Below are 26018 nucleotides of genomic sequence, written 5' to 3'. Positions count from 1 at the left end.
GCCTGGGACTTGCTGGACAGCCAGCCTAGCCTAAACAGTGAGCCCCAGGTCACACTGAAGGAAATAAATGGCATTTTTGAGGGTGACACTGAGTTTGTCCTCTGGTGTGCACACACCATGTACACACACCATGTACACACACCATGTGCACACACCATGTGCACACACCATGTGCACACACCATGTGCACACACCCACACATGCCTACACACAGGTGCATCACATGCCACAAAAATACACACCTACACACGTCTACACACAAACACATGACTTCCAGCGGACTCCTGTTCAAGAACAAGCGCTATAGGGTCACATGGTCACCACTTGTCGCTGGAAGGACTTCACTTCAATCAAGAGAAATTTGGAGAATCTGCTCCTCATGTCCTCCTCTTGGCAGGAAGTCTGGACTAAAGAGCTGGCTCCAAATCACCTCTGGCTCTACAGGTCCCTTAGTCTCCTGACAGGACATGAAGGTGCCATCAAGCCTCTCAGAAGAGAGATCAATACCTCACGCGAAGTTTCCCAGAAACTCAAGTTTCTTTTATTCTCGGACTGTATTTCATAGACCTAACGGTCTTGGAACACATGTGGACCGCAGTGACTGACACCTACTGCATGACATGAAATGAAAGACAGTAAGTACCTTAAGTGGTGTCCCAGCCCTCAATACACATCCGGGGATTGACACCCCAGGGTGCTCACAGAGCACCTGAACATGGGAAGATTCCTCCTGGCTCCAGAGCCATGGACTCCTCCGCATTTGGAGATGAATGTGCCAAAGCCCTTGTTCTCCCAGTGTCTAGGAACATAAGTGAGGCCATGTTAAGCTAGATCTCCTAGTTCACTAAGCGTCTTTCTCCCTCCCAAGGGTTCATTTGTAGGTTAGAGGTCGCTTAATGCCAGAGAGGAACTAAGTCACCAGGCACCCAGGCAGATCTGGAGTCCAGCAGCTGAGGGACTCGAAGCTATCGAACGCTGACAGTTCAACTGAAAAATTTTCCCAAAACAGGATCTCTTGGGCCAGATCCTTTGATTTCAAATGTCAGCCCATCGTTGGCCAAAATATGCCAAATGGAGGTGTCGCTGAGTGTCACTGCCAAGCCAGCACCAGGAAGCTAAGGGAGAGGGGAAGGTCAGCCAGGAGGTCATCTGGTGGTCCCTGGTCAGCACGAGGCATCACAGGCCCGGCGGCCACCTAGTTTTCCTTCTCCTGCTGCTGTAACCGCTTAGCTACAGCTGTGATCAGAGCTGCTCCCTTCCCGCTGCCGTCTTCTGACAACATGAACGTCACGTCGCACTGAGGGGCCAGTTCTTTCACGGTCTCCTGCAGTATCCGGGAAAAGCTGGGACAAAGAGGAAGACACATCAGCCCTTGCAGTGGGGTTGGCAGATAGACTGCTGTGACCAAGGTTTCCTCTCTGACCTCACAGAGAAAACGCCATTCTCATCAGTCAAACGTGGTGCTAGCTATAGGGTTGTCACAGGAACTCTTCAGCGGGCTAAGGGATTCTCATTCCTAGTTCTGAGGGCTTTTACTGTGAAGGGGGGACACTCCATCAATTTGTTTCTCAGTACCTTTTTATTGTTTGTTTGTTTTGTTTTTTGTTTTTCGAGACAGGGTTTCCTTGGGTAGGCTTGGCTGTCCTGGAACTCACTCTGTAGATCAGGCTGGCCTCAAACTTAGATTAGATACCTGGGTGTGCACCACCACTGCCTGGCATCAGCACCTTTTAAAAGGATTGTAAGCTTTCTCTCTGCCTTTGGTCATCTTAGTTCAAGAAAGAGATTTGGAGCTGGCGAGATGGTTTGGAGGGGCTGCCACCAGCCTGATGATCTGAGTTCAATTCCTGGGCCCCTTGTGGCGATAGAGATCTGGCTCCCACACATCCACGTATGTACATATGTACACACATGCATATATGCGCACACATGCATACAAAATAAATGTAAAAATATTTTAAAGTCTATATTTGCAGAAACCGAACCCCAAAGTGTGTGTCACCAAGGGACGAAGAGAGAAGCTGTGAGCCAATCAAGGATCAGCACCGCAGGGATTTTATAATCTTGTTCATCCATCTCTTGCCACCAAAATAAAATGGGATACATTGAACAAAAATAATAGCTTTTGGGGGGCTGGAGAGATGGCTCAGTGGTTAAGAGCATTGCCTGCTCTTCCAAAGGTCCTGAGTTCAATTCCCAGCAACCACATGGTGGCTCACAACCATCTGTAATGACGTCTGGTGCCCTCTTCTGTCCTGTAGACATACACACAGACAGAATATTGTATACATAATAAATTAAAAGATATTTAAAAAAAATAAATAATAGCTTTTGCCGTGTGGTGGTGGCGCATGCCTTTAATTTCTGCACAGGGACAGAGACAGATGGATCTCTGAGTTCAAGGCCAGCCTGGTCTACAGAGTGAGTTCCAGAACAGCCAGGGTTACACAGAGAAACCCTGCCTCAGAAACAACAACAAAAAAAGAAAGAAAAAACCAAAAAAGTAATAAATTTTTATTAGTGAAGCTATTAAACTTTAGCCTCATGACAGCCTCCAAGGTGACTCTGACTTATTTTTATCCTCATTCTACAGAAAAAGAGCCAAAGTAGACACAAAACTGGCCATGTGCCACCTGGCTGCTATACGGCCGGGTCAAGAGTCAACCCTCTGTGTGTGATGGGGCTCTTCATCTGTCTGTCCACTGACCGAACTGAAAAATTACGGCCAAGTCAAACCTGGCTGGCACTCTGGCCATGCTCTCTGCCTGGCCCTGAGTGCTGTAATCACAGTGTGTACTTCCCTGGTGCTGGGTGGTGCCCATTTAATCTCTGCAGGGCTCTAAGAGACAGAGGTCACTGCTGTTGACCTGGCACAGATAAGGACCTTAAAGGTCCTTTAAGGACCCTGGCTGGGCTCCTAGCCTCATGTGGACAATCAGGAAGCAGAAGCACCAGCCCTTGCTTCAGCCTCAACAGCAGTGGACTCTACCATGCCCAGTTACCTTCCCCATGGGGCCACATCGTCCCACTGTGAAGAGGAGGAGTTTCTGTGGGTCCAGCCCTGGCTAACCAGCATGTCTGCCCTCTGCCCAACAGATCCAGCCCTGGCTAACCAGCATGCCTGCCCTCTGCCCACCAGGTCCAGCCCTGGCTACTAGCATGCCTGCCCTCTGTCCACCAGGTCCAGCCCTGGCTAACCAGCATGCCTACCCTCTGCCCACCAGGTCCAGCCCTGGCTAACCAGCATGCCTGCCCTCTGCCCACCAGGTCCAGCCCTGGCTACCAGCATGCCTGCCCTCTGCCCACCAGGTCCAGCCTTGGCTACCAGCATGCCTGCTCTCTGTCCACCAGGTCCAGCCCTGGCTACCAGCATGCCTGCCCTCTGTCCAGTTCCCACATCCATCACAGGCACTCACTGAGGGTGAAGCTTGTAAAGAGTTCCGTCCACACCCACAGTGACCTTGAAGTGCTCCAGCCCCTGATCTTCTCTTCTCTTCTCCACGATGGCAGCCAGGCCTGCTCCGCAGAGCTGGGCAGCCCTCCGCGACACAGCCCCACACACCTCCTTCACCACGATGCTGTCTTCGCACGTGCTGTCCAGGCCCAACTGCTGCAGGATCTTCCTGACCTGCAGGAGGGCCAGCCGGTCACTGTGGACAAGCAGGGCAGAAGATTAGGAGCTGCCTCCTGCACCTGGACCCGCCTCATATGATCCAGAGTCTTCCAGAAGGGGCCTTAGCTGGACGAATGCTGTCAGTGGCTGAGGGTGTAGAATGTCAGAGACACAGAAAGTCCTCTACCCTCAGAAGTCCCATTGCCTTTAAAGAGCAAGGTGTGAGTGCCCTTGTGTTAGGTACAGCCTTGTCCATTTCACTAGGAGCTAATATTGGGGTCGGTAACCAGCAGAACAAATGTGTTCCAGGAGTATGAGGCTTGTGGTACTAGGGGTATCCTCTTAGACAGGAGCCTCCCAGCATCTTAGCACTCCCCTGCGGTACTCTCTCCCATTCTAGAGGCCAATTTCCTCCTATTTCTAGTTGTTACCCGCTGTATAGTCTCTGGCTGGCCTGGCATTCACTATGTAGCTCCGTCTGGCCTGAGATTCATGGTAACCTGCCAAGTGCTGGGATCAAAGGTATGTGCTGTCAACCCAGCTACTATGTGCTCTTTGAAGATGAAACTATGACCCAGTGGCCGTGGTGCACATCTTTAATTCCAGCACTTGGGAGACAGAGACAGGTAGATCTCTGAGTTTGAGGCCAGCCTAGTCTATAGAGTGAGTTCCAGGACAGTCAGGGCTACACAGAGAAACCCTGTCTCAAAAAAAAAAAAAAAAAGCTGGGTGGTACTAGTGCATGCCTTTAAACCCAGCAGTTGGGAGGCAGACAGAGACAGAGACTCTGCAAGTTTGAGACTAGCCTGGTCTACAATAGCTAGTTCCAGAACAGGCTCCAACACTACAGAGAAACCCTGTCTCAAAAAAACAACCATAACGAAAAAGATGAAACCGTTTCAGCAGCAGCCTGGGTAGGATTAGAGACACTCAGTGATCAAGTGACTACAGAAATATATGGCACATATAGATGAATTAAAGAGTGGGAGAATTAAAGACTTCCTCCAGGGAGTCACAGCTTGTTAACACAGACAGGACGGAAGACTGCAGAGTAGCCAGCCCTCGTCAGGACGTCCAGATCACATCCCCTCCTCCCAAGGCTTAGGTATCATCCCAGAAGGGGAGGCAGGAGTTTTAAGAAGCGAGATAGTGAATGCCTACTACATGGAAACGGTTTTCTGGACACGACAGGATGCTGCACAGAACCCACAGCAGCTGTGACTACATGCACACGACCTGAGAAGGACCTAGCATGGATGGCAGAGGAGGTCACAAAGCCTACCCTTAGCCGAGGAGCTATGGCAATTGATGGCTGTTGGAAAAGGGACAGTGACCTTGAGAGAGTTGGTTTTCTCAGGATGTGGGCCCCTAAAGTCTACTCACACTCCAGTAGATGGCCCTATGCCCATGCACATACAGGCAACATAAAGTGGACCCAGAAGGTTTTCTTAAAAACAATATATGAAACTGGGGAGGGAATGGTGTTGGGGGAGGTGAGATAGGAACTGGAGAGAAGGGGGTGGGGGTGGGTTTGACCAAAACAAATTACATGCATATATGAAATTCTCAAGTAATAAAAATAATTTTAAAAAAGAATGGGAACCTGACAGGACCATGAACATGTACGGAGAAAGGGCACCACAGGGACAACCTGGCCTCAAGTCTAGACTCCAGTTAAGTCATAGGGAACCAGTGATAACTAATGATACTTACACTCACCTCTGAACCTTAAACTAAAGCCTGTGAGGTTGCATACTTAACCATCTCAGTGATGCTCAGGGGAAATTAGTGCCCTCCAAAGAATGATTGACAGGTCACCATTGTGGCCAAGCAGGGATCAGACAGTGGCCAGCCAGGCTACAGAGTTCCATGTCTGCAGACCTTGGGGATTTCATGTCATGGGAAATGCTCACTGCTGCAGAAGCCAGGGATGGTAAAGCATGTGTGCCATTGGTCTCAGACAGCATGCTAGCTTGGTTTTTTTTTTTTTTTTTTTTTTTTTTTTTAGTGAGTTTGTTTTAACATTTGTCTTTGACCAGAAAAGGCTGAAGGGAAAGGAGAGGGGCAGAGAAAAATTTATAGCTCAATAAATCAATTTTAAGAAAATTTAAAAAAGAGAAAAGGCTGAAGAACAGTTCCTGAGACCTTGGTTGGGTTATAAGCACTTCTTGATTTTCTTCCTTTTGCTTATTTATTTTGTGATACTAGGAATCGAACCCAGGGCTTCCTGCATGCTAGGCAAGCACACCACCAACAGAGAAAGTGAACTCTCCCTCTCTCCACTTCCCTTTCCCCCTCCTTCTCCTCAGGGTCTTTCTTTGAAACCCAGACTGGCCTCAAACTCTGACTCTCCTGCTTCAGCTAAGTGCTGAGATAAAGGCTATACCTGGCTTCTAGGAAGAACTAGTTTGGGCTCAGGGGAAACAGAACACAAGGCACCGGCCAGCCAAGCTGACTGAGGGGGGAGCTGTTCTCAGGGGATCCTGCTGGTTACACCTGCTCATTAGCATTCTAGACCATATGCTACTGCTGATTCCCCTCCTCCTCCACCTCCTCCTCTTTCACCTCCTCCACCTCCTCTTGCTCCTCCTCCACCTTCTCCCTCTTCTCCTTCACCTCCTCCCTCTCCTCCACCTCCTCCTCACCTCCTCCTCCTCTTCCACCTACTATTCCTTCTCCTCTACCTCCTCCTGTTCCTCCTCCCCCTCCTCCCTTCCTCCTTCCCCTTCTCCTCCACCTCCTTTTGCTCCTCCTCCTCCTCTCCTCCTCCTCCTCCTCTTTTTAAAGATTTATATATGCATATGAGTGTTTTGCCTGCACTGAGTAAGTCATGCCTGCAGAGGCCAGAAGAGGGCACCAGATCCTCTGGAATTAGGGTTCCAGGCTGTGACGTTGCCATGCTGGTGTTAGGAACTGAACGCAGGTCCTCTGTAAGAGCAGCCACTGCTCTTAATCCCTGAGCTCTCTTCTTATAGCTCCCAATTCTACAGTGATTCTATCTTCTGCCAGCTCCCCAGAGAGCAAGAACCCTACAGCAGCTCCCTCATGACCCCTGACTTCACTTGCAAAGTGAGGACACCAATGCATTTTTCTTTTCTTCCTGTTAGTTTACTGAATCGTGTTTTGGAATAAAGTCTTGTCACACTGCCCCCGGAGTGATTTCTCATTCATAACCATCTAACCAGAAAGATCACTAAAATTCAATGGTTGTGCACAGGTTGAGAGAAGCCAGCGTATCTGTGCATACTGATAGTGATGGTAGAAAGGGAAAGTACCTCTTGTTGTTTGGACAGGGTCTCATGTAGCCCAGGCTGCCCTAGAGCTCATCACATAACCAAAGATACCCTTAAACTTGTCTTTCTTTGCCTCTCAAGTGCTGGGATTCCAAGCGTGCTCCACCAGACCTGGCGTACTCTGTGCTGGGAACTGAACCATATGCGGTGTGCATGCTAGGCAAACGCTCTAACAAACCCACATCCCCAGCCTCAGAAGCCACTCTCCAGAAAGCAATGTACTCTAGGGGAAGTGCTCCTTTTTTCAAATGTAAGTAAATAATTCATAAGCCACAAATGACTGTGTGCAAAAATAGTAATTATGGTGTTGCTCAGAATAACAAAAATTCATAAATTATAACCCTGGCATCGTATGCTAAAGGGAATTTTAGCAAATTATAGCATAGTAACAGGGAAGTCTCACGAAGCTATTCAAAACGCTTATCACACTAATGAGATGGTAAAGGGAGGTTCTCTCCCAAGAAATATTCTCATGAATGCTGACAGCATAAGGTTGTCAGAACAAGCATCAGTGAGTGGTAACAGTATGGAAAAAAGATAGAAAGACCAAAAGTCAACACTGAATCTCATCAGGCATCCAGGGTAACTAAGATTTCCAGAAAATACAAGAGACAGTGAAGAGAGCTGAATGCTATCGTCATCAAACTTGGGAATACAGGAAAGTTGTAGGATAAGAGACGGTTTCCTCAACAGCTATGCAGTTAGGGAAAATAAGGGGGCGAGGGGATGCCCATAGAGTAAAATATATTTTAGACACTCCAGCCAAATCGGAAAGCCTTGTTTGGCTACTAAAGCACCGCCCAACTACACTACTGTTTGTTTCTGGTTTTGTTTGGCAATTTGGGAAACAGAAGTCTAAGAAGATGTTTTGTTTTGTTTTTTTGTTCAGTTTTTGGAGACAGGGTTTCTCTGTGTAACAACCCTGACTGTCCTGGAACTGGCTCTGTAGACCTGGCTGGACTAGAACTCACAGAGCTACGCCTGCCTCTGCCTCCCGAGTGCTGAGATTAAAGGTGTGAGCCCCCATTGCCCAGGCTAAAAAGCTATTTTGAGATTAAGGTTTAACATTAGCTCTTTGGGGTATGTTAATGGTACTCGGTTATGGTTTTTAAGAGCTCCTACTTTAGAAATACATTTGAAATATTCATAAACGAGCTGACATAGGTGTGGGTCCTATAATTAGCCTAGCCGGAGGCTGGCCGGTAGGAGTGTGCGACAAAGCCGCTTTGGTGATGAGTTGACCTTTGTTGGGGGCAGTGATGGAAACACTGGGTCCGTTTCACTATTGTTCTACTTTCGGAGATGCTTAAAATTTTCCATAATTAAAAAGTAAAATGGAAAACAGAAGGCAGGCATGGCAGCACACCCTTCAGAACCCCAGCTCGTGGGAGGTAGAGGCAGACCTCAGCCACACTGCAACTCTGAGGCCACCTGGGCTACAGCTGACCCTGTCTCAAAAACAAACAAACAAACAAAATACATTTTTTTTTTTTTTGGTTTTTCGAGACAGGGTTTCTCTGTGGCTTTGGAGCCTATCCTGGAACTAGCTCTGTAGACCAGGCTGGTCTCGAACTCACAGAGATCCCGCCTGCCTCTGCCTCCCGAGTGCTGGGATTAAAGGCGTGCGCCACCATCGCCCGGCCTACCAAACACATTTTAAGTGAAATTTCCTACAACTAAACACTGGATAAATAATATGCAAATGATATGTAATATGATAGCACGTACCAAACAAGTTTGCACATATTAAAGAACTTAAGAGGGCACACAGTTCACAAAAAAATTAGCTGTGTTTTGTAACAGCATATGGGTGGTTTTCTTTGTTATAGATCTACCATCTTTTCAGGAATAGAGCAGGGTTAACTTTTCCCCTAACTGGATTTCCACGCAGTTCTTCTGGAACCTTCGTAGAGAACTCAGTCCCTTCAACAGAGTGTCCTGAGGCTAAACTCGTCCCCTGGGCAGTGTGCTGTCCTCTGGGCTGGAACCTGATGCAGGCAGCACTGGGGGACATCATGCCTACTGATGCCTTCCTGCACACTCTCTGTTTCTCTCTCCAGGGTTTCACAGACTCCAGAATGGCCTCAAACTCACTATGCAGCCAACGATGGACTTGAGTTTCTCATCCTCCTGCCTCCACTTCCTGAGTGCGGAGAGGAACCACCAGGCCTGCTTTATGAGGATGCTGGGGATCGAACCCAGGGCATCGCCATGCTAGACAGGCACTCCCCCAAGTGAGCTATGCCCCCAGTACTGCTTTCATTTTCCAGTCTCAAATCTTCCCACCCGGGGGATGGCAGCCATTGCCTTCCCAAGCATCCCACACTAAGCAAGTAAGTTTGATCACACATTACCTTTCAATCTGTGACAGGAATTTGGTTTCAAAGATACTCTTGGTCCGGAGCCTCTCTGAAATCTGCCCTCGGAAGAGGAGCCCCTGCCGGGTGAGATCAATCAGGATCTGCCTTACAATCTCCCCCAGGTACATCCCACTGGTCATTTTCTCATATCTGTTTGGGGAAGAGGGGATAAGACTGATGAGGGCAGAAGAACGGTTTCTAAGGACCCAGGTCTGGGTGTGGAGAGCATGTCACATGGTCCAGAGTGGCCTAGGGGAGTTCTTTCTATAGTCGTCAAATACATATAATACAGAGAACAGGGTGAAGTGAGAAAGGAAGGCTTCAGAGCCACCTGGGAGCCAAGCCCAGTTTCCCATATCCCAGTCACGTGATGGATGTGAGCCCCTCGTATGAGCTTCATCTGTAAGCCAGGGAAGAAAGCAGAATTCTAGGGACTGCAGAAGGCAGGAGTCACCTCTCCAATGGCCCCAATGCCAGCCCTCCCAGCCTCCTGCTGCCAGTCCATGCTGCTAGGGATCTCCTCTGCTGTGATTATTTCATTTGGGTTTTGGTTTTGCATTAGACACAGGGATATCAACTTTGCCTTTGAAGACATCTGTGCACCAGAGATCACAAGCTACCAACACTCAAGGAGTGCAAAAAAAGAAAAGAAAAGAAAAAAGAAAAAAATATCCTTTTTCCTTTCCCACCATGCTCCATAAGGACATACAGCAAGAGAAGAAGGGGTCTTAGAAAGGAGCCAGCAGTGGGAAGCCTCAGGCCACAGAGCACAGTCCCACAGCGCTCCTAGCTCCTCACTGTGCTGGGGAGCCCGACTCCCACCGAGCACCGAGTGCAGAGGTGAATGGACACAAAACACAAGTCATGCACACATGGAGACCTGTGTGGCAGTCTCCTACCCACAACTGTTCTAGGACCCAGTAGAAAAAGTGCACAAAATCACAAGGCAGCTCTGTCAGGTTCAAAGGACAAACGGCTCACTGTGGTACCTTCTAGCATACCAAAGCACATGCTGGATCCCTGGCTCCTCAGCTCTTCTCACCCTGGCCCCTGCTCTAAACTTCGGTCCATGGACTTCCCTTCCCCAGCTTCTCATTCCTGTCTAACTCTGCTGTTTTGGCCTTGTGTTTTCTTGGTCCTCTGCTCCTGGCTCTTGTTCCCATCTCTTGGCCTTCTCTCCTTTTCACTCCTTGCATGGCCCAGTTCAGTCTACTGCTTCCTCTTCCTGCTCTGGACTCTTCCAGATGCTTCTGGCTGCACTCTCCCTCCTGTCTACAATAAAAAGCTTCTCATCAACCTTACCTAGGAGCAGTCACGTCCTCATTACATTCGAAATTCCAGTTCCAGTCCATTAAATCCTCGGTCCAGACATAGGAGCCCCCGCAGAGAGACACAGGACACTTTACCCGAGAGAAAAGCCACAAAGGCATTCGAAGATAAGGCCTTCAAACCCTTCCTAACTCAGTGCTAAGAACTGAGCCCAGGCTTCGTGTGTACTACACCAGAATGCCACAACTGCACTGCACCCTCAGCCTGAGGGCCCTTTGTTTCAGATCGGCTCACACTTGGGGTTACAACAGCTCACCTGCCACCCAGCCATAAAAATTACCAAAGCAGGGTGAAGAACCGCCAATACCCATCCTGTCCTTGCTCAAGTCTCTTTATAGACAATGCTCTCATCTCGACAGTCCCCAAAAGTGTCCTTGAACCCAGTCTCAGCACGTTCCCAACTGTTCAGCCTCTCTTTGCTTATCAGCCATCATAATAAACCTGTTTCCGCTCAGCTTACATATTATTATACCAATATCAAGCTTAAATGGGACAGAGATGGTAGGGGTCACAAAGTCTAAAACACTCTCTGGTCCTTTACAGAAGTCTCACACCCCTGTTCCAGTGGAAGGGCCCAGGCTCACAAACAGGGCCTAGTACACCGCTTCTGGCCAGTTTCCTGAACTCTAGTAGCCTTCATGGTACCCAACAGAGATTAGAAAAGTGACCCCTCCTTCCCTGTTAGAAATGCCAGGATGGCCTTCTTTTATTCTAGGATGACCCTGCACTGACATCTGGTACAGAGGTATAGACATAGACAAGGCTAATCAGGCTGATGCTACCAGAACAGAATGGTTCCTGGGTTTGGAGAGACTGCTCCCATCACACACAGTACACACACAAGTACCTGCCTTTCTCACCTCTGCTTGCCCGGATTCAGGGAGCCCTCATCCACTTCCTTGTCGTACTGGGTGCAGATGTCATCTATGCAGCCGTTATCTCCAAATCCTCCCCACTCCGTGTTGATGCACATCTGCCCTTCGTCCCCGTCCACCAGCTCAATGTTCCTCATCTCCTCCATATAGCACACGTTGCTTCCCGTCCCTGGAAGGAATCATGGAGGGACTTTAGACCTCAAAGATGACACTAGATCTAAGAGATGCAGGTGAGTCCCATAAAAAAGGGTGGGGTCTGAGACAGAGACTAGTGGGGATTCCAGCTTTGTATTCAGCTGGCCAGTCTTAAGCAAGTGCTCTATGGAGTTGTTATAAAGACAAAAATAAGGCATTAGTATATTTTCTCCACATGCTAAGTAGCCAATGAGTGATGTGTGCCATCTTCGGCAGTAGCAACAGCATCCCCATCATCATCACTGTCCCCATTACCACCACTATCATCATCCCTCCATCATCATCAGGATCACCATAAGCATCATTCCCATCATTAGCAGTGCTATCGTCATCTTCCCTACCGTCATATTCCCCACCACCATTAGTATCTCCAGCCACATCATCATCCCACATCATTCCCATCAGCATCCTCACAGCAGAAGCATTATCATCATCATCACCAACATCCTGGCCATCTTGCCCATCATCAGTATCATCATGATTATCCCTATCACCATTGTTATCAATATTCTCATCACCATCCTCCCCATCATCCTCAGCAGCGGCAGCAGCAGCAGCAATCTCATCGGCAAACAAAGCTTCCAAGGAGCAACAGGCTTAGCAGTCAGCACGAGGACCACGAGGAATAGTCCAACGTTGGACACGAGGACTTTTGGTATCTGGGAGCCATTCTTTCCTTCCTGCCCACGACCTGGCCCTGGAGCTCACACAGTGGTCTAGGTACCTATCCTATTCACTTGCAAAGGCCTCATCTTTGTGACCTCCTGGATGTGGCCCAACCTTCCTGCCGATGGGTAAACTCACAGGAGTCAGAATACTTAGCCTGTTCATGCTTACCAGCCAATGGGAGTCTGAGGGAGAGCACCAAACACGTGTCTGTTGGTCTTCATGTGCCTGTCTAGCCTCTTGCTCTTATCCCGTGAGCCCAGACAAGCCCCAGAGCCACTTCTCTGGGTTCTGTCACCACTCAGCTACGCTGTCATCTAGAAGGCTATTCATGCTCATCTTTAAATCCCACCTGTCCCCTTCTCCCTCTGGAAGCCGCTTTAAATCTGGACCACTGCCAGGCTACTTCTAAAGGCATCTAAAGCTCCTGTGTCACTTCAAAACACACCCTTTCTCCAGCTAAATCTTGCCCTTCACATGCACACAAAGAGCCAGACGGATCTAGACAATGGCAAGGTGTGTAGCGGAGCTCTGTGGCCCCAGACAATCATGTCCCCAAGGCCTCCTTCCATCCAAGACACGGGTATCAGAACCTTAAGTTCAAAGAAGGGAGTCTAAGGAAGGGGGGCATTGTAATGAGGGGAGAATCTAAAGATGACACACGGTATCAAGTATGAAGATGTCCAAAATGCAAAGGAAGAAAACGGGCTGAAGAGATGGCTCAGTGGTTGAGAGCACTGGCTGCTCTTCCAGAGGTCCTGAGTTCGATTCCCAGCAACCATATGGTGGCTCACAATCATCTGTAATGAGATCTGGTACCCTCTTCTGGCGTGTGGGCATACATGGAGGCAGAATGTTGTATATATAATAAATAAATAAATCTTTAAAAAAAGGAAGAAAACTCTTTTTTTTTTTTTTTTGGTTTTTCGAGACAGGGTTTCTCTGTGGTTTTGGAGCCTCTCCTGGAACTAGCTCTTGTAGACCAGGCTGGTCTTGAACTCACAGTGATCCGCCTGCCTCTGCCTCCCGAGTGCTGGGATTAAAGGCGTGCGCCACCACCGCCCGGCTAGGAAGAAAACTCTTTTGTGTGTCTTCTTCCTCAGTGAACAGAATGACCATGGCTTAGAGCCTTGGTGAGATGGACATTAAGAGATTTGGAATTAGTTGGCCTAGAACCCCAGACTGAACTGCATCCACCTTTAGAGTAACCTCTGGCAGTAGAGCAGTGACCCCCGCCCCCCAACTCCTCAAGAGAGTCAAATAGGACCAAGCCAGGGGGTCATGCTTGACCACTCACCTGCTATCAAGCCAATCTCACAATTGGGATCTTCATAGCCACATGTCATCATGGTCCCCACCGTGTCATTCACAATTGCAACTATGTCCAGGTCAAACTCCTGTGAAGGAAGCAAGCAACGGCCCTGAAAACAGACTGTGCAAGAGGCACCAAGGCCTGTGTTACAGGGCCTGGGCATAGCATGGCAGAGCAGGGGAAGAGGGCAAGGTCCATAGCCTACGTTTCTCCTTTTGATAGCTTCTCTGAGCATGTCCACCACGTCCTCCCCTTCGCAGTCGGTGGCCTTGAAGCCTTTGGTCCACCCTACTAGGGTCCCCTGAAACAAAGAAGGGGTTGTCATTTGAGCAGCACATCATAGGGTCACAGAGCAGCTCCAACAGACATGAGATACGAATCTGATCCCAGGGAACATGCATGCTCTTGGCCTGCTTCTATCTCTACCTTCCCAACATGGGCCAGACAAGGGCTCCTGCCAAGTGGACTCTGCATAGCTCTGCATGGTCTTCAAGAGTCGCCACACAGAATCAAAGTCTGGAGTCAGAGTCATCCTGCTTCTAATGTGGCCCGTAACAGACTGAGGAGTCCTCAGAGGTCGAGTTATACAAGGCCAATCCTGTCAGCCAAGGCATTGTTATACAGTGAAAAGCGCCATCTTGTTCTCCCGCCCAACAGTACTGCAAGGATTTACTGTCTTCTCCATTATTATCAAAGCTAACACAAACCAGAACAACTGCACTGTCAGGAAACATGGCACTTTGAAGAATCGTACTCATCATACACTTTTAAATGAAAGTCGTTAAAACACAGGTAGAGATGAAGCCTACTTTTACTTATAAAATGACAGAAATATTCAGCCGAGAAAAGGGCCTGGAACGATATGTGCCCAAGGGATGATTATCTTTGGATCCAAGACTATGTGTGCATGTTTTTAAAAGATTCATTCATTCATTTAATGTATCTGCATGCTCTATCTGCAAGCATGCTTTATGCCATCAGATCTCACTAGAGCTAGCTGTGAGCCACCATGTGGTTGCTGGGAATCGAACTCAGGACCTCTAGAAGAGCAGCCAGTGTTCTTAACTGCTGAGCCATCTCTCCAGTCCGCTATGAGTACATTTTAGTTTTTCTATATTTTCTAAAATCAATACACTTAATGTTCGTGGGGGTATGTTAGTGTTTAGAGGCTATTACCCTGGTCTGGGATTTATCTAGCCCAGCTCTGCAGCCTAGAAAACTGGAAGTGGGAGCAACTGGCAGCACTAGGGTGCTGGACCAGGGAGGATGGCCCACGGAGACTTGATGGCTGAGGGCCTCAGGGTGTGATGACGATGACATCGCACCCTGAGGCCCTCAGTCATCAAGTCTCCGTCTCCCTTCCACAGTTCTCAGGACATACTCCAAACTGGAAAACCTTTTTTATACATTATAGCCATATAAAAAATAATATATAACTTCCATCTTTCTTTTCCCTGCGACCACTGCCATCTTGGCTCCCAACTGTCCACCCTTTTCACCAGCCTCCTCTGGGCATCAGGACAGCCATGAGATGCCGGTGTCTCGGAGCAGAGGTGCTTCAGAGTTTGAGCCCCATCGGTCACTCAGAACCACTAACGGCCATGCTGGGTTCTTCCCCACACAGTCTGTTCATTCTTTCTGGCTTGTGTTTTTTTTGTTTGCTTGCTTGGTTGGTTGTTTTTTTATGTTTTGTTTTGGTTTTAGTTTTTGTTGTTGTCGTTTTATTTTGTTTTGTTTATTTCTGAGACAGAGTCTCGTTATGCAGCCCTGGCTGTCCTGAACTCACTATGTGGACCATAAAGATCTGCCTGTCTCAGCCTCTCAAGGGCTGGGCTTAAAGGTGTGCCCCCACTGTACCCCGCTAGTCTATTCATTCTTAATGGCAGTGATAGCATGAGTGCATTGGCTTAAAAAAAACTAAACTAAAATGTAACTGAGATGAATAGATCCCTGACTTCCCTTCCTAAGAGTAAAATCCCTCCGAACCCTTTTCTCTCCACTACGTGTACTTTGAAATGAGCAAATTCATATTTTGTGTAAATTACGAGTGTTGTTTTCCTTGCTTAGCAACACACTGTGGAGAGCTTCCCAGATCACATAATGTGGCTCTGCTATCTACTTTCAATGGGCAAAACAGTCAACTATAATTACACAGAAATCTGAAAACCCACAGTCACGCCTACAAAAGTAAGCAGAATTTCTACCCTCATTTTATAAAGACGTATTTATTTTCTAAGTCTGTATGAGTACGTGTGTGTGTATGTGTGTGTGCTTGTGTGTGTGTGAGAGAGTCTGTGAGTGTATGCGCATCATGTGTGTGCAGGTGTCAAAGTGAGAAGAGGGTGTCAGATGCCCTGGGACTAGAGCCACCATGTGGGTGCTGTGAACTGAGCCTGAGTCCTTTGCAAGAACAGTAAACACTCTTAATTGCTGACTCATCTCTAGCCCCTAACCTCACCTATAAAATGAAGAAACCAAACCAAGGAGCCAATAAATGAGGAGCCTGACAATACGGCTCAGATTCGGTGCTCTTAACTGCCGTCTTGCTCTTCCTCCACCCCAAGCCAGGTGAAGTCCATGTCTGGCACAGAATAACACTGTGGATGCTTTTGGTATACATAGTATATCTCAATTAATCCAACCTCCTCTTCCTCCTCCTCCTCATTATTGGGGTCATGTAACCCAGGCTGGCACTGAACTCCCTACGTAGACACAATTGGCCTCCAACTCTGGATCCTCCTGCCTCCATCTCCCAAGTGCTGGTGTTACAAGCAGGTGCCCTTAAGCTACCTGGGTGAACTGTCTTTTGTCAAACAGCAAAACCCTACAACTTCGGTGCCTCCCTGTTCACATATGCTGTTCAGAAGAACACAAAAATCATTTCCCAGTTGTACTAATTAGCCTTCCCTGGTAATTACCTTCTCAAACCTCTCCATAAAACGATTGGACCCCTCTTTTCTAATAGGGTCTCATGCGTCCCTTTATTGCATAGCAGGCCACATCTGAGAGGGATACTCCCTAGAGCCAACCAACTTGTGGATGAACAATGTTCAGAAAGGAGCTAGAGAGACGGCTCAGCAGTTCAGAGCCTGGCTTCTTGCTCTTGCAAAGGACCCAGGTTCGGTTCTCAGCACCCACCTGGTGGCTCACAACTGCCTTGGAACTCCAGTTCCAGGGGATCTGCTGTCTTCCTCTGGCCTCCACAGGCACTGTGTTGCACAGAAGCACACGCAAGCAGAGACTCAAAAACAAACAAAAATAATTTAAAAGTATTCAGGAAATGGAACTGGATCTGTCCTGATGCATCCGGACTCTGAACATCCTCCCCTAATGACTAGGTCTAGAGATGGCGTTCAGAAGGGTGTGTGCAGGGTCTGTGAAAGCACCATGTCATTCTGTCGAATAAACTTGAGCAACAGCGGATTACAGTACCTATAGGGAATCCTGCACCCAGCTGCCTGCAGAGGAATGAAACCCTTAACTCTTTTGCGAATTTCAAAGCACCAAATAGGGATTAATGAAAGCTTGTAAACAGAAAAACCTTTACATGATTAAAACCTTCTACACGATGTACTCCCAGCGTGTGAACAGTGGCCTGGTGACGTGGCTTGGTCAGTAGAGCGCTTGCCTGGTATACACACAGCCCTGGGTTCGACCCCCAGCACCACGTGCACCGGGTACAGTGGTGCGGGCCTGTAATCCCAGGACTCAGAAGGCAGAAGCAGGAGGTTCAGAAGTTCAAGGTCATCCTTGCTACGTAGGGAATTGGAGGCCTGCCTGGAATACATGAGACCCTGTCTCAGAAACAAACCCTAACGTGAGCACGGACAAGAGGAACCTTGAAATTGCCGTGAGGGAGGGCAGCCTTTAGGCCGGCCGCATGCTTGGCAAGGCCGCCTTACCTTGTCGATGCACGTCTGTCTGCAGGGAAAGGAGAATGTGAAGCCCAAAGGCAGCTGGGCCCCCTTGAGGCCCATGTAGTCCAGGAAGTCAGCGATGCACTGCACGATGTGGTCGAACAGCTGCAGGGAGAGAGTGGCATTCATGCAGGGCGGGCACTGAGGGGTGTGGCAGCTGGCACCCAGGCCTAAGGCTCACCTCCTCTCCAGTCCCCTGCATGATCTCCAGGGGGATGGCAAAGATCTTGTTGTACATTCGCACCGACTTCCGACCACTTCGGATCTTCACCAGGAGAACTCGGAAGTTGGTTCCCCCCAGATCCAGGGCAAGAAACTTTCCTTTCTCTGTGGTAGAGAAAAGTGGAGGCTGCACCCCACCCACGAAGGCTGAGCAGGGACCTCCTACTGGAAGCTTAGAGGAAGGATAGAGGGCCAAGCCCAGCAGAAAGGGAGCCTCTGCTCCTGGACTCCTAGACCAAAGGAGCTTCAGGCCCCAGCAGGCGTCTTGAACCAGCCTTAAGCCAGGGCATTTCTCTTGGCCCTCATTTCCCCCAAGACCCATGCACCACCCATACCACCCACGGCTTCTGAGAAAGAGCTTCTTGTGCTTCTTTCAATGTCTACTGAAGGAAGAGGTGTTGTGGAAATTATGTGTTACAATTTTTATGCTGTGGAATATTTGCTTAATGCCGCAAAGATGTGTTGCATTCTTTTATGTGGCATTTGTTTAACTCTGTGAAGCTGTGTTACTTTGCCTGCCTAAAACACCTGATTGGTCTAGTAAGAGCTGAGTGGCCCATAGCTAGGCAGGAGAGAGGGATAGGCGGGGCTGTCAGGCAGAGAGAATAAATAGGAAGAAAGAAGAGGGAGCAAGCAAGAAAAGGAGGAGAGGAAGATGCCAGGAGCCAGCCCCACAGTCAGATAGCCAGACATAGAAGGAGAAAAAGAAATGCAGAAATAAAGGAAAAAGCCCAGACGCACAAGGTAGATGGGATAGTTAAAGAAAAGCTGGCTAGAAACAAGCCAAGCGAAGACCGGGCATTTGTAAGAAAGAATAAGTCTCCTGTGTTTATTTGGGGGCTGGAGTCAGTCCCCAAAGAATAAGAGTAAAACAACAACAAACAAACAAAACCTACAAGGAGGTTGGGCCTTCAAGGATGCTTCTAGCTCTAAACTCCACTGACCAACAGGTCCTGAGTACTGTGCTGAGTCAGGGCTTCTGGTAGAGGTTATATTCACCAGGCACTCGGGGACCCTAAGGGGGGGGGGGGATCCTGGTCAGCTATCCTGAGTGGAGAGCATTTCCATCCTGTTTAAACCGTCCAGGGGACCTTACACCATAAGCACGAGGCTGTTCTCCTTTTAGTGTCTGCAGCTGTGCGGGGGGGGGGGGGGCACGTGTGCCACAGCACGGCACACATGTATGCAGAGGTCAGAGAACAACTTTGTGGCGTTTGTTCTCTCCCTCCACCTCCACGTGTGACCCTGGGGTTGAACTCAGGTTGCCAGGCTTCCGCTGTAAGCACCTTTACCCCCTGAGCCATCTCACTAGCCTGGTATAAACCAACTCTCGTTCCCTAGTCCCCTGGCTGGGAAGCCACCTCCAGCTCTACATTGTGGAATTAACTGTGCAGGTCCCTAACCTCAGAACCCCTTCCTCCTCTGCCTTTCAGGGTGAGGGCCTGGTCTACCCAGGGGGAGAGCCTGGTCTACATGGGGTCAGAGCCTGGTCTACAGGGTCAGAGCCTGCTCTACACAGGGTGAGAGCCTGGTCTACACAAACTCTCACTGCTCTCCATTTACCTACTCAGGTCTAACCACACCGGTCTCTCTTTCTTTCTCAAAATTGCCACAGATGCCATTACAGCCATGAGGTCTGTTCCTATTCTCACCTGCACTGAGAACACATACACACATGCATACACACACACACATGGCCACATGCATGTGCGCACGCACACACATGCCCACGTGCGCACACATGCACACTCACACACACAAGGTTTAACCAGGTCTTGCAGCTCCAGAACTAACCTCTACCGACTGCCCTCTCTTCTCGCCCAAGGCTCTAACACTCACTGCGTTTGCAGAGTGTCCATGGGAGCTCTGCACACCCTACAGAGCAGGTGACAATTGTCCCAACCTACCTGTGCCATCAGGCATCCCATAGACATAGGTGGGGAGCATCTTCACCGTAGCCAGAGCGTGAGTCTTTTTCTTCAGCCCGTACTCTAGTTCAGTCCGCATCTTGTCCCTCACACCTATGAGTTGCTCTCGGGTCAGCTGGAACAAGGCCAGCACCTTGTCAATCTGCTTACGCTGGGCCTGCACCCGACAGGCTACCGCGGTCACCATGGCGGCCCCCTTGGTGCTGCCACTCTCTGACAGGAGGAAACGGACATCACAGTTTGGGACCAGTCTCCTCACCACCTTGTGCAGGCGTTTGGGGTACCTGAAGGTAGAGGTGACAGTCGGATACTGAAGAGTCAGAAGAGCTGGGTGTGGCCAGCGGGAACAGACACGGGGCTAGCGGGCAACGTGTTCTAGAGGCCCTGCTTGCTCTGGAAGCTAAGGGAAGAGCTGATGTTTCAACACAGAGGGCGTGTGCGTGAACAGTGGGTGATAGATGCCCCCTCTGTCTGAAGAGGAAGGATTTGCTTGCTCGGTCCTTTCTAGGGTGGACTCTCCTGGCTTCCAAAGATGCCCCCGTTAGCTGGGGTCTTTCTCTCTGGATCCTCCTGGGAAATTTTCATTTCTCCACATCTTCCTAGCAGGACCTGGCAACCTCTGCGGTCCCTGATTTTCCTCATTGGTAACTAGGTTTTCCTGAATTTTCAATCTTACCATGCAGTAGGTAAATAGTGGAGAGAAAGACAGCTCGATAGATGATAGAAGGAAAGGCAGCTAGGAGATAGGAAGAGAGAGAAACAGACAGACAGATAGGCAGGCGGGCAGATAGGCATATAGACACAGAGAGATGAATGATGGACACACCGATGGATGTATACATGAATGGACAGATAGATGACTGACTTTTCTAATTAGACAATTGCTTTAACAGACTTTTTTTTAGGTGGGCCTTGCTGTATAGCTCAGGCTGGCCTCAAGCTTGTTCTCTTCCTGCTCCTAACAGTGGAGTTCTCCGTTGCTCTGCCCTACTGGGCCACCCCTCTGAATTCTAGGATTGCTGCCATGTGCACCACATTCAGCTCACGGCCCTTCTCTTTCAGAGTGAGCCCCCAAAGCACCCGGCCAGCAGTGTAAAATGCAGGCTCTCCTCCATCTGCCCCTTGAAATCTCAGAACTATTAAGAGGTAGTTGGTTCTAGCCACCCAGCTATGCAACATAGACCGGAGAGAGCGCCAGGGCTCAGCAACAGCAGAGACTCTGTAGTGCGCTCCAGGCTGGTGAGCGGCACTTACTGGGGGTGTATTTTGTAGAGGGTTCCATCCATGCCCACTGTGGTGCGGAGCCGGGCCAACTTCTTATTCTCTCGGAGGCGTGTCAATATGGCTGCCAGAGCAGCAGCGCAGAGATTGGCCGAGCGGAAAGAGACGATGGTGCACACTTGCTGGACGGCAATGCAGTCCGACTCCGAGGGGTCCAGGCCCAGATTCACCAGGATCTCTCTCGTATTGGCCAGGCCTTCTTTATACCTAGCCAGGGGACAGGAAGAGAGGCCTGCACCTCTCCATGCTGTGGCCATCCTCCCGGGATGTGTGCGCTATCCCATAATAACAGTCTGGCCAGTGAGATCAGCGCTGAGAACAGCTGCTACCGTTTACTAAGCGTGTGGCTCTAATTCCCCAAGAGATCCGCGACTGTAAAAACATTACTAGTCACTATTTAAGGGAGGAAGAAGGCAGGGAAAAAAAAGCATGGGTGGGGGGAGGAAGCATCCTAACAGTGCAGCCCCTGGCTAATGAACCCACAAGCGCGTGACACAGAGCCACGCAGAAATGTCTGCTTTGTCTGAAACCATGCCCAGGGCTGAAACTCCCTGTGAAGGAGGAAGGTCTGGGTCCTACTGCTACTCTGTCACCTGAGCACATGGTGCTGTGGCCACCAACCCCAGCCTCCCACAAAGGCAAGGCAGGAGGACCACCCCAGCAACTTACTTCTCCATGGCTGCCACGTGCTGGGTTTCGATCTTGCCCTTTGTATGGAGAGCGGAAGATTTTGCACCCCCAAACAGGAGACCAACTTTGGCCATCTTTAGTAGAATGAGCCGGACCAGCTCCCCCATGTACAAGCCACTGACCATCTTCTCGAACCTGCAGTGGGATGAGCGGGTCGGTGGAAGTGGCGCCTCAGGCTAGGCTAAGGAGCATTGGTTCCCAAAGGCCAGCACACACAGCAGCCCTGGCCGTGGGAAGCTGTTCCTACTTTGGTTATGAGGAACCACAATGTCGCAGACTTCTGCTACTTTCTAAGCTCATTTTGCCATGGAACAACAAGCCAGAACAGAGACTCACTCTGAGGCTTCCAATGCCCACACTGAGTTTTTGCCTCAGAGAGCCTGGTGCTGAGATTGCAATCTGGAGTGTCCACTAAAGGCCATTTTGTCAAAGGCTTGGTCCTCAGCCTAAATGGTACTGTCGGGACATGACAGACCTTTATGAGGTGGGCTTCATAAAACTTCACTCAGCATTAGGGGCATTCCTTGAAAGGGAGAGAGGGACCCCAGACCTCTCTCTCCCCCTCTGTCTGTCACACCCAGCTCTGAGGGAAATTTCCCCGGGGTATGGTTTCCTCCACCTCATACTTCTACCCTAGCTAATGCTGCCTGGCCCCAGGCCCGAAAGCAATGGGACCAGCTGGTCATCGACTAGAACCTCTGAAACTGTAAGCCAGGCAAACCTCCACAAGCTGACGCACTCAGGCATTAGTTACGGTAACATAAAGCTGCCTGACAGGAAACTTTTGATGAGCTCCAGAGAAGGTCCACCATGACGTGAACGGAAGACCCCAGAAAGCAGCCCTCATCTCTACTCTGAGTCTTCATACAAATAACTGCAGATTGTTTTCTATATCATTCCAGTCTTCAAATATAGTAAGGTACAAAATCCAGGACTATCTATTTCATAACCAGCCTTACAGCCTGCGATATAAAAACTCAATGGGGCTGGTGAGTGGTTAAGAGCATTTGCTGCTCTTCCGGAAGACCCGAGTTCAGTTCTCAGCACCTACATCAGACAGCTCACAACCTTCTGTAACTCCAGCTCTGGGGGAGGGGGGCCCAATACAATCTTCTGGCCTCTGTGGGCGCCTGCATTCACACCTGCACAAGTATATGTGTGCACACACACACACACAAATAAAAACTAAATTATTCTTAGATAATCATCTTAGAACAGTGAAGAAACAGAGAGAAAACAAAGCGAAATTAGGTTTGATTTAAGGGAATGGAATTTCTCTTATGTGAAGCAGAGATAAATGAAAATGATAGTATAATGAACACTACGGCCGTGGCTTGTGACAGCTCATAGTTACAGGAAATTGGTGTGTGCAGGGATCGCCATAGCCAGCACAAAGGCAATGAGTTACGAAAGATGCACAAGGCATTGCATGTAGAAAGGACAGCGCGGCCAGCTGTGTATGAGCCTCGAGTAAGCCCAGCACATAGCAAAGAGCTGCAGAAGATGCCAGAGTCTCTGTTCTACAGGCCATGGCTGAAGCTCAAAAAGGCTGTGACTGAACAGCAGACACGATGGCTGCTGCGAGGTGAGGCCCTTGAGGATGTCGGTTCGCTGGGGAGCCCCTGGGGAGCACACCCGGGAATCCCGGGGCAGGGTCCCATGCTTTCTGGGCCTGGCTTTCCTCTGTGTCCCTTCGCCTCCATACTCAAAGAGGGCAGAGGCGTCATTTGGTTCACAGTCTTCTCAGGAGAGCTTTGGACGCCCATGTATACTGCGGAGCTGCGGACTACCTGAGAGCTGCGTTTCCGACCTAGGAAACAGATTCCCGCGGGAGCTGACTAGCCACAGTTACTTCCCTGGCACAGAGAGGGCCTGAGTGGGCAGGGACTGCCCGGTGCTGATGCCCGAATGAACAGGAGGGCACTCACAGTTGCTTCCCAGGGTTGAGCGAGCCCAGGTCCAACTCTCTGTCAAACTCCGTGCGAATGTCCTCCAAAGCCCCGTCGTCCCCGAAGGCTCCCCACTCCGTGTTGATGCACATCCTCCCCTCGTCACCTTCCACGAGCTCGATGTTGCTCATGTCCTCCATGTAACATGCATTAGTGCCTGTTCCTGGGAATCGGGTCGAAGAGAACACTTGAGAAGAAAAGGGCTCCGGGTTGGGTGAGCCGCGGAGAACTTAACCACCCTGAGTACTGAAAGACGTACGCAGAATGCTTTCGCTCTGGCCCCCTGGCTCTGGAGGTGGAAACCCCTCTGACAAGCCTGAGCTCGTGAGGAGTGAGGTCCATGGGCGAGGCCCACAAGTGGAGCCCATGCCTCAGGTTATCATGGAGTCAGTTATGGCTGGAGGCCATTGTGAAGCCATCCCTGTGAATACGTACCAATGCTTAAAAAAATACCAGGGAAGAGAGAATAAGCCATCCTCATAAATGAAAAAACACAAATCCTTGCCATCAGAGTACTTCCTTACGCTTTCCCTAAGTCACCTCAGGACAGGTGTAGTTGTACCCTTGTTATTGGAATTAGCCTTTCAATTGCAGCCACTTGAGGCAGGAGCTCACTCTTAAGCCCAGGCTAGCCTGAAACTCACTAAGTAGCTCAGGCTGGCATCAAAGTCACAGAAATCTTCCTGCCTCTGGTCCATGAGGGCTGAATTACAGATAGTAACTGTCATGTCCAGCTCCAGCTGAGCTTCTTGGCAGCATAGCAGAGTGCAGGGGCGTCACTGTGAGCCAGCCCCAGCCCAGCACACCACAGCATGAAGAGACAAGAGCAGGAAGGAGGGGGCAGGGGATGGAGATGGGGGGTGGAAGAATGGATGGACAGAGGGGAAGACAGATAGAGGGGATGGAGATGAATGGAGGGTGGATGGAGGATAAAGGAGGGTGGGAGAATGGATGGAGAGAGGGGAGATGGAAGGAGGGACATAGGGAGGGAGGATGATGGAGAAAGGGTGGATGGACACAGGGAAGATGGATGAAGAGAGGGAGGATGAATGAAGAGAGAATGACTAGAGAGAAGATGGATGGGTGAGGGGGATGGATGGAGAGAGGGATGAAGAGGGAAGAGGAATAATGGGTGGAGGGAGGAAAGAGATGGAAGGAAGGAGGATGGATGGAGAAGGGTAGGATGGAGGAAGGGGGAGTGATGATGGGTAGAGGGAGTACAGATGGATGGATGGATGGATGGATGGACAGAGGGAGGATGGATGGAGGGAGAATGGACAGAGATGGCAGGTTTCCTATCTCTCTGTGTTGTGTCTTCTGAGAAGTGGCAGCACCCTTCATATTGATTTAGATTTTACTCAAACTCAGCCCAAAACTAGTTCCCTTTCCCACCTCCAAAACACCAAGTCCACTGAGTTACCAATGATAACACCGACTTCACAGCCTGGATCGTCATAAGCACAAGTCATCATGGTCCCCACAGTGTCGTTAACCAAGGACAGAATGTCCACGTCCAGGTCCTGGTGAATACAAGGCCTCAAGGGTATCAGCAGTAGGAAGTTTACTCTCCCCTGCCCACCTCACCAGATCAGTGAACATCACTAGACACAGCCTGCAAGAAACAGCTTTTGTCAAGGTTCGGGGTCTAGGGAAGGAGCGGGGAGCTTGTGTTCCTACATTGAGTGGAATGACTTCCATAAAAGAGAACTATGGAAACAGTCCCTGGTATCTACCCCTGGAGGACACAGTGGCAAGTGTATCTGTCCTGGGGGAAATGGTATTTCTAAGAGAAAATATGCCAGCCCTGGCCTACGGGGCCCTGCCAGTCAGCAAGCATGGCCTTGACCAAAACCCGTCTTTCCTATATGGGTTTCCTATTCTGTCCAGTCAACTCCAGGCCTTACACCAAGGTTCCCTCCGGTCTGTAAGGCTGTCATCAAGTGAGAAGAAGGGACTGGAAGGTGGCACATCAAAATGTTCTTCTGGAGCCGGGGGATCATAATTCAGAGTGGCACACCCTGCCACCATTCTAGGGGCTCGTTCACCAACTCAGTCAATAACAGTAAGAATAATTCCTCTTCTTACCAGGCAACACGCACTTTAGGCTCTAAGTGTTTTGTTTGGGAAATGTTTAAGTGCTTACTTTTGATGCTATGTAAATAATTGTAAATATTGTCAAAATGTTGAAGTAGGGAACGAATAGAGAGCTGGGCCAGAAAGAGTATTCTTAGGGTTCCTCAGTATTTGTGTGTTTTGTTGGTGGGTGGGCGGGAGAACTAGGAACTGTTCTTTGCCACCACAACAGCCCAGCTCAAAAAGGAAGGAAGGTGGGGTTCAAACACAGTGACAGCAAAAGTCCTCCTGAAGGGCCGTGGTAACTAGGGACCC

General features: G+C 49.5%; 1 protein-coding gene across 1 annotated transcript in view; it reads right to left on the bottom strand.

The window, feature by feature from the left end:
* Window positions 1-508: 508 nt before the first annotated feature.
* Hkdc1 (hexokinase domain containing 1) overlaps window positions 509-26018 on the bottom strand; it is a 38943-nt gene continuing 13433 nt past the window's right edge. The window contains exons 6-18 of the mRNA XM_041656390.1: window positions 25051-25150; window positions 23610-23793; window positions 21661-21816; window positions 20965-21198; window positions 19690-19994; window positions 17742-17887; window positions 17546-17665; window positions 13849-13944; window positions 13629-13728; window positions 11456-11639; window positions 9261-9416; window positions 3417-3650; window positions 509-1343 (exon numbers count right to left, since the gene is read on the bottom strand). Coding sequence (XP_041512324.1) covers window positions 1196-1343; window positions 3417-3650; window positions 9261-9416; window positions 11456-11639; window positions 13629-13728; window positions 13849-13944; window positions 17546-17665; window positions 17742-17887; window positions 19690-19994; window positions 20965-21198; window positions 21661-21816; window positions 23610-23793; window positions 25051-25150 — 2163 coding nt within the window. The 3' untranslated portion in view covers window positions 509-1195. The remainder of the gene's footprint in view (window positions 1344-3416; window positions 3651-9260; window positions 9417-11455; window positions 11640-13628; window positions 13729-13848; window positions 13945-17545; window positions 17666-17741; window positions 17888-19689; window positions 19995-20964; window positions 21199-21660; window positions 21817-23609; window positions 23794-25050; window positions 25151-26018) is intronic.

Source organism: Microtus oregoni, unplaced genomic scaffold (assembly GCF_018167655.1).
Source record: "Microtus oregoni isolate MIOR12 unplaced genomic scaffold, Mior012 000007F_ref0000211, whole genome shotgun sequence".
NCBI lineage: Eukaryota > Metazoa > Chordata > Mammalia > Rodentia > Cricetidae > Microtus > Microtus oregoni.
Note: the sequence above shows the minus strand (reverse complement) of the source record. Positions and strands in the feature narration are given on the sequence as shown.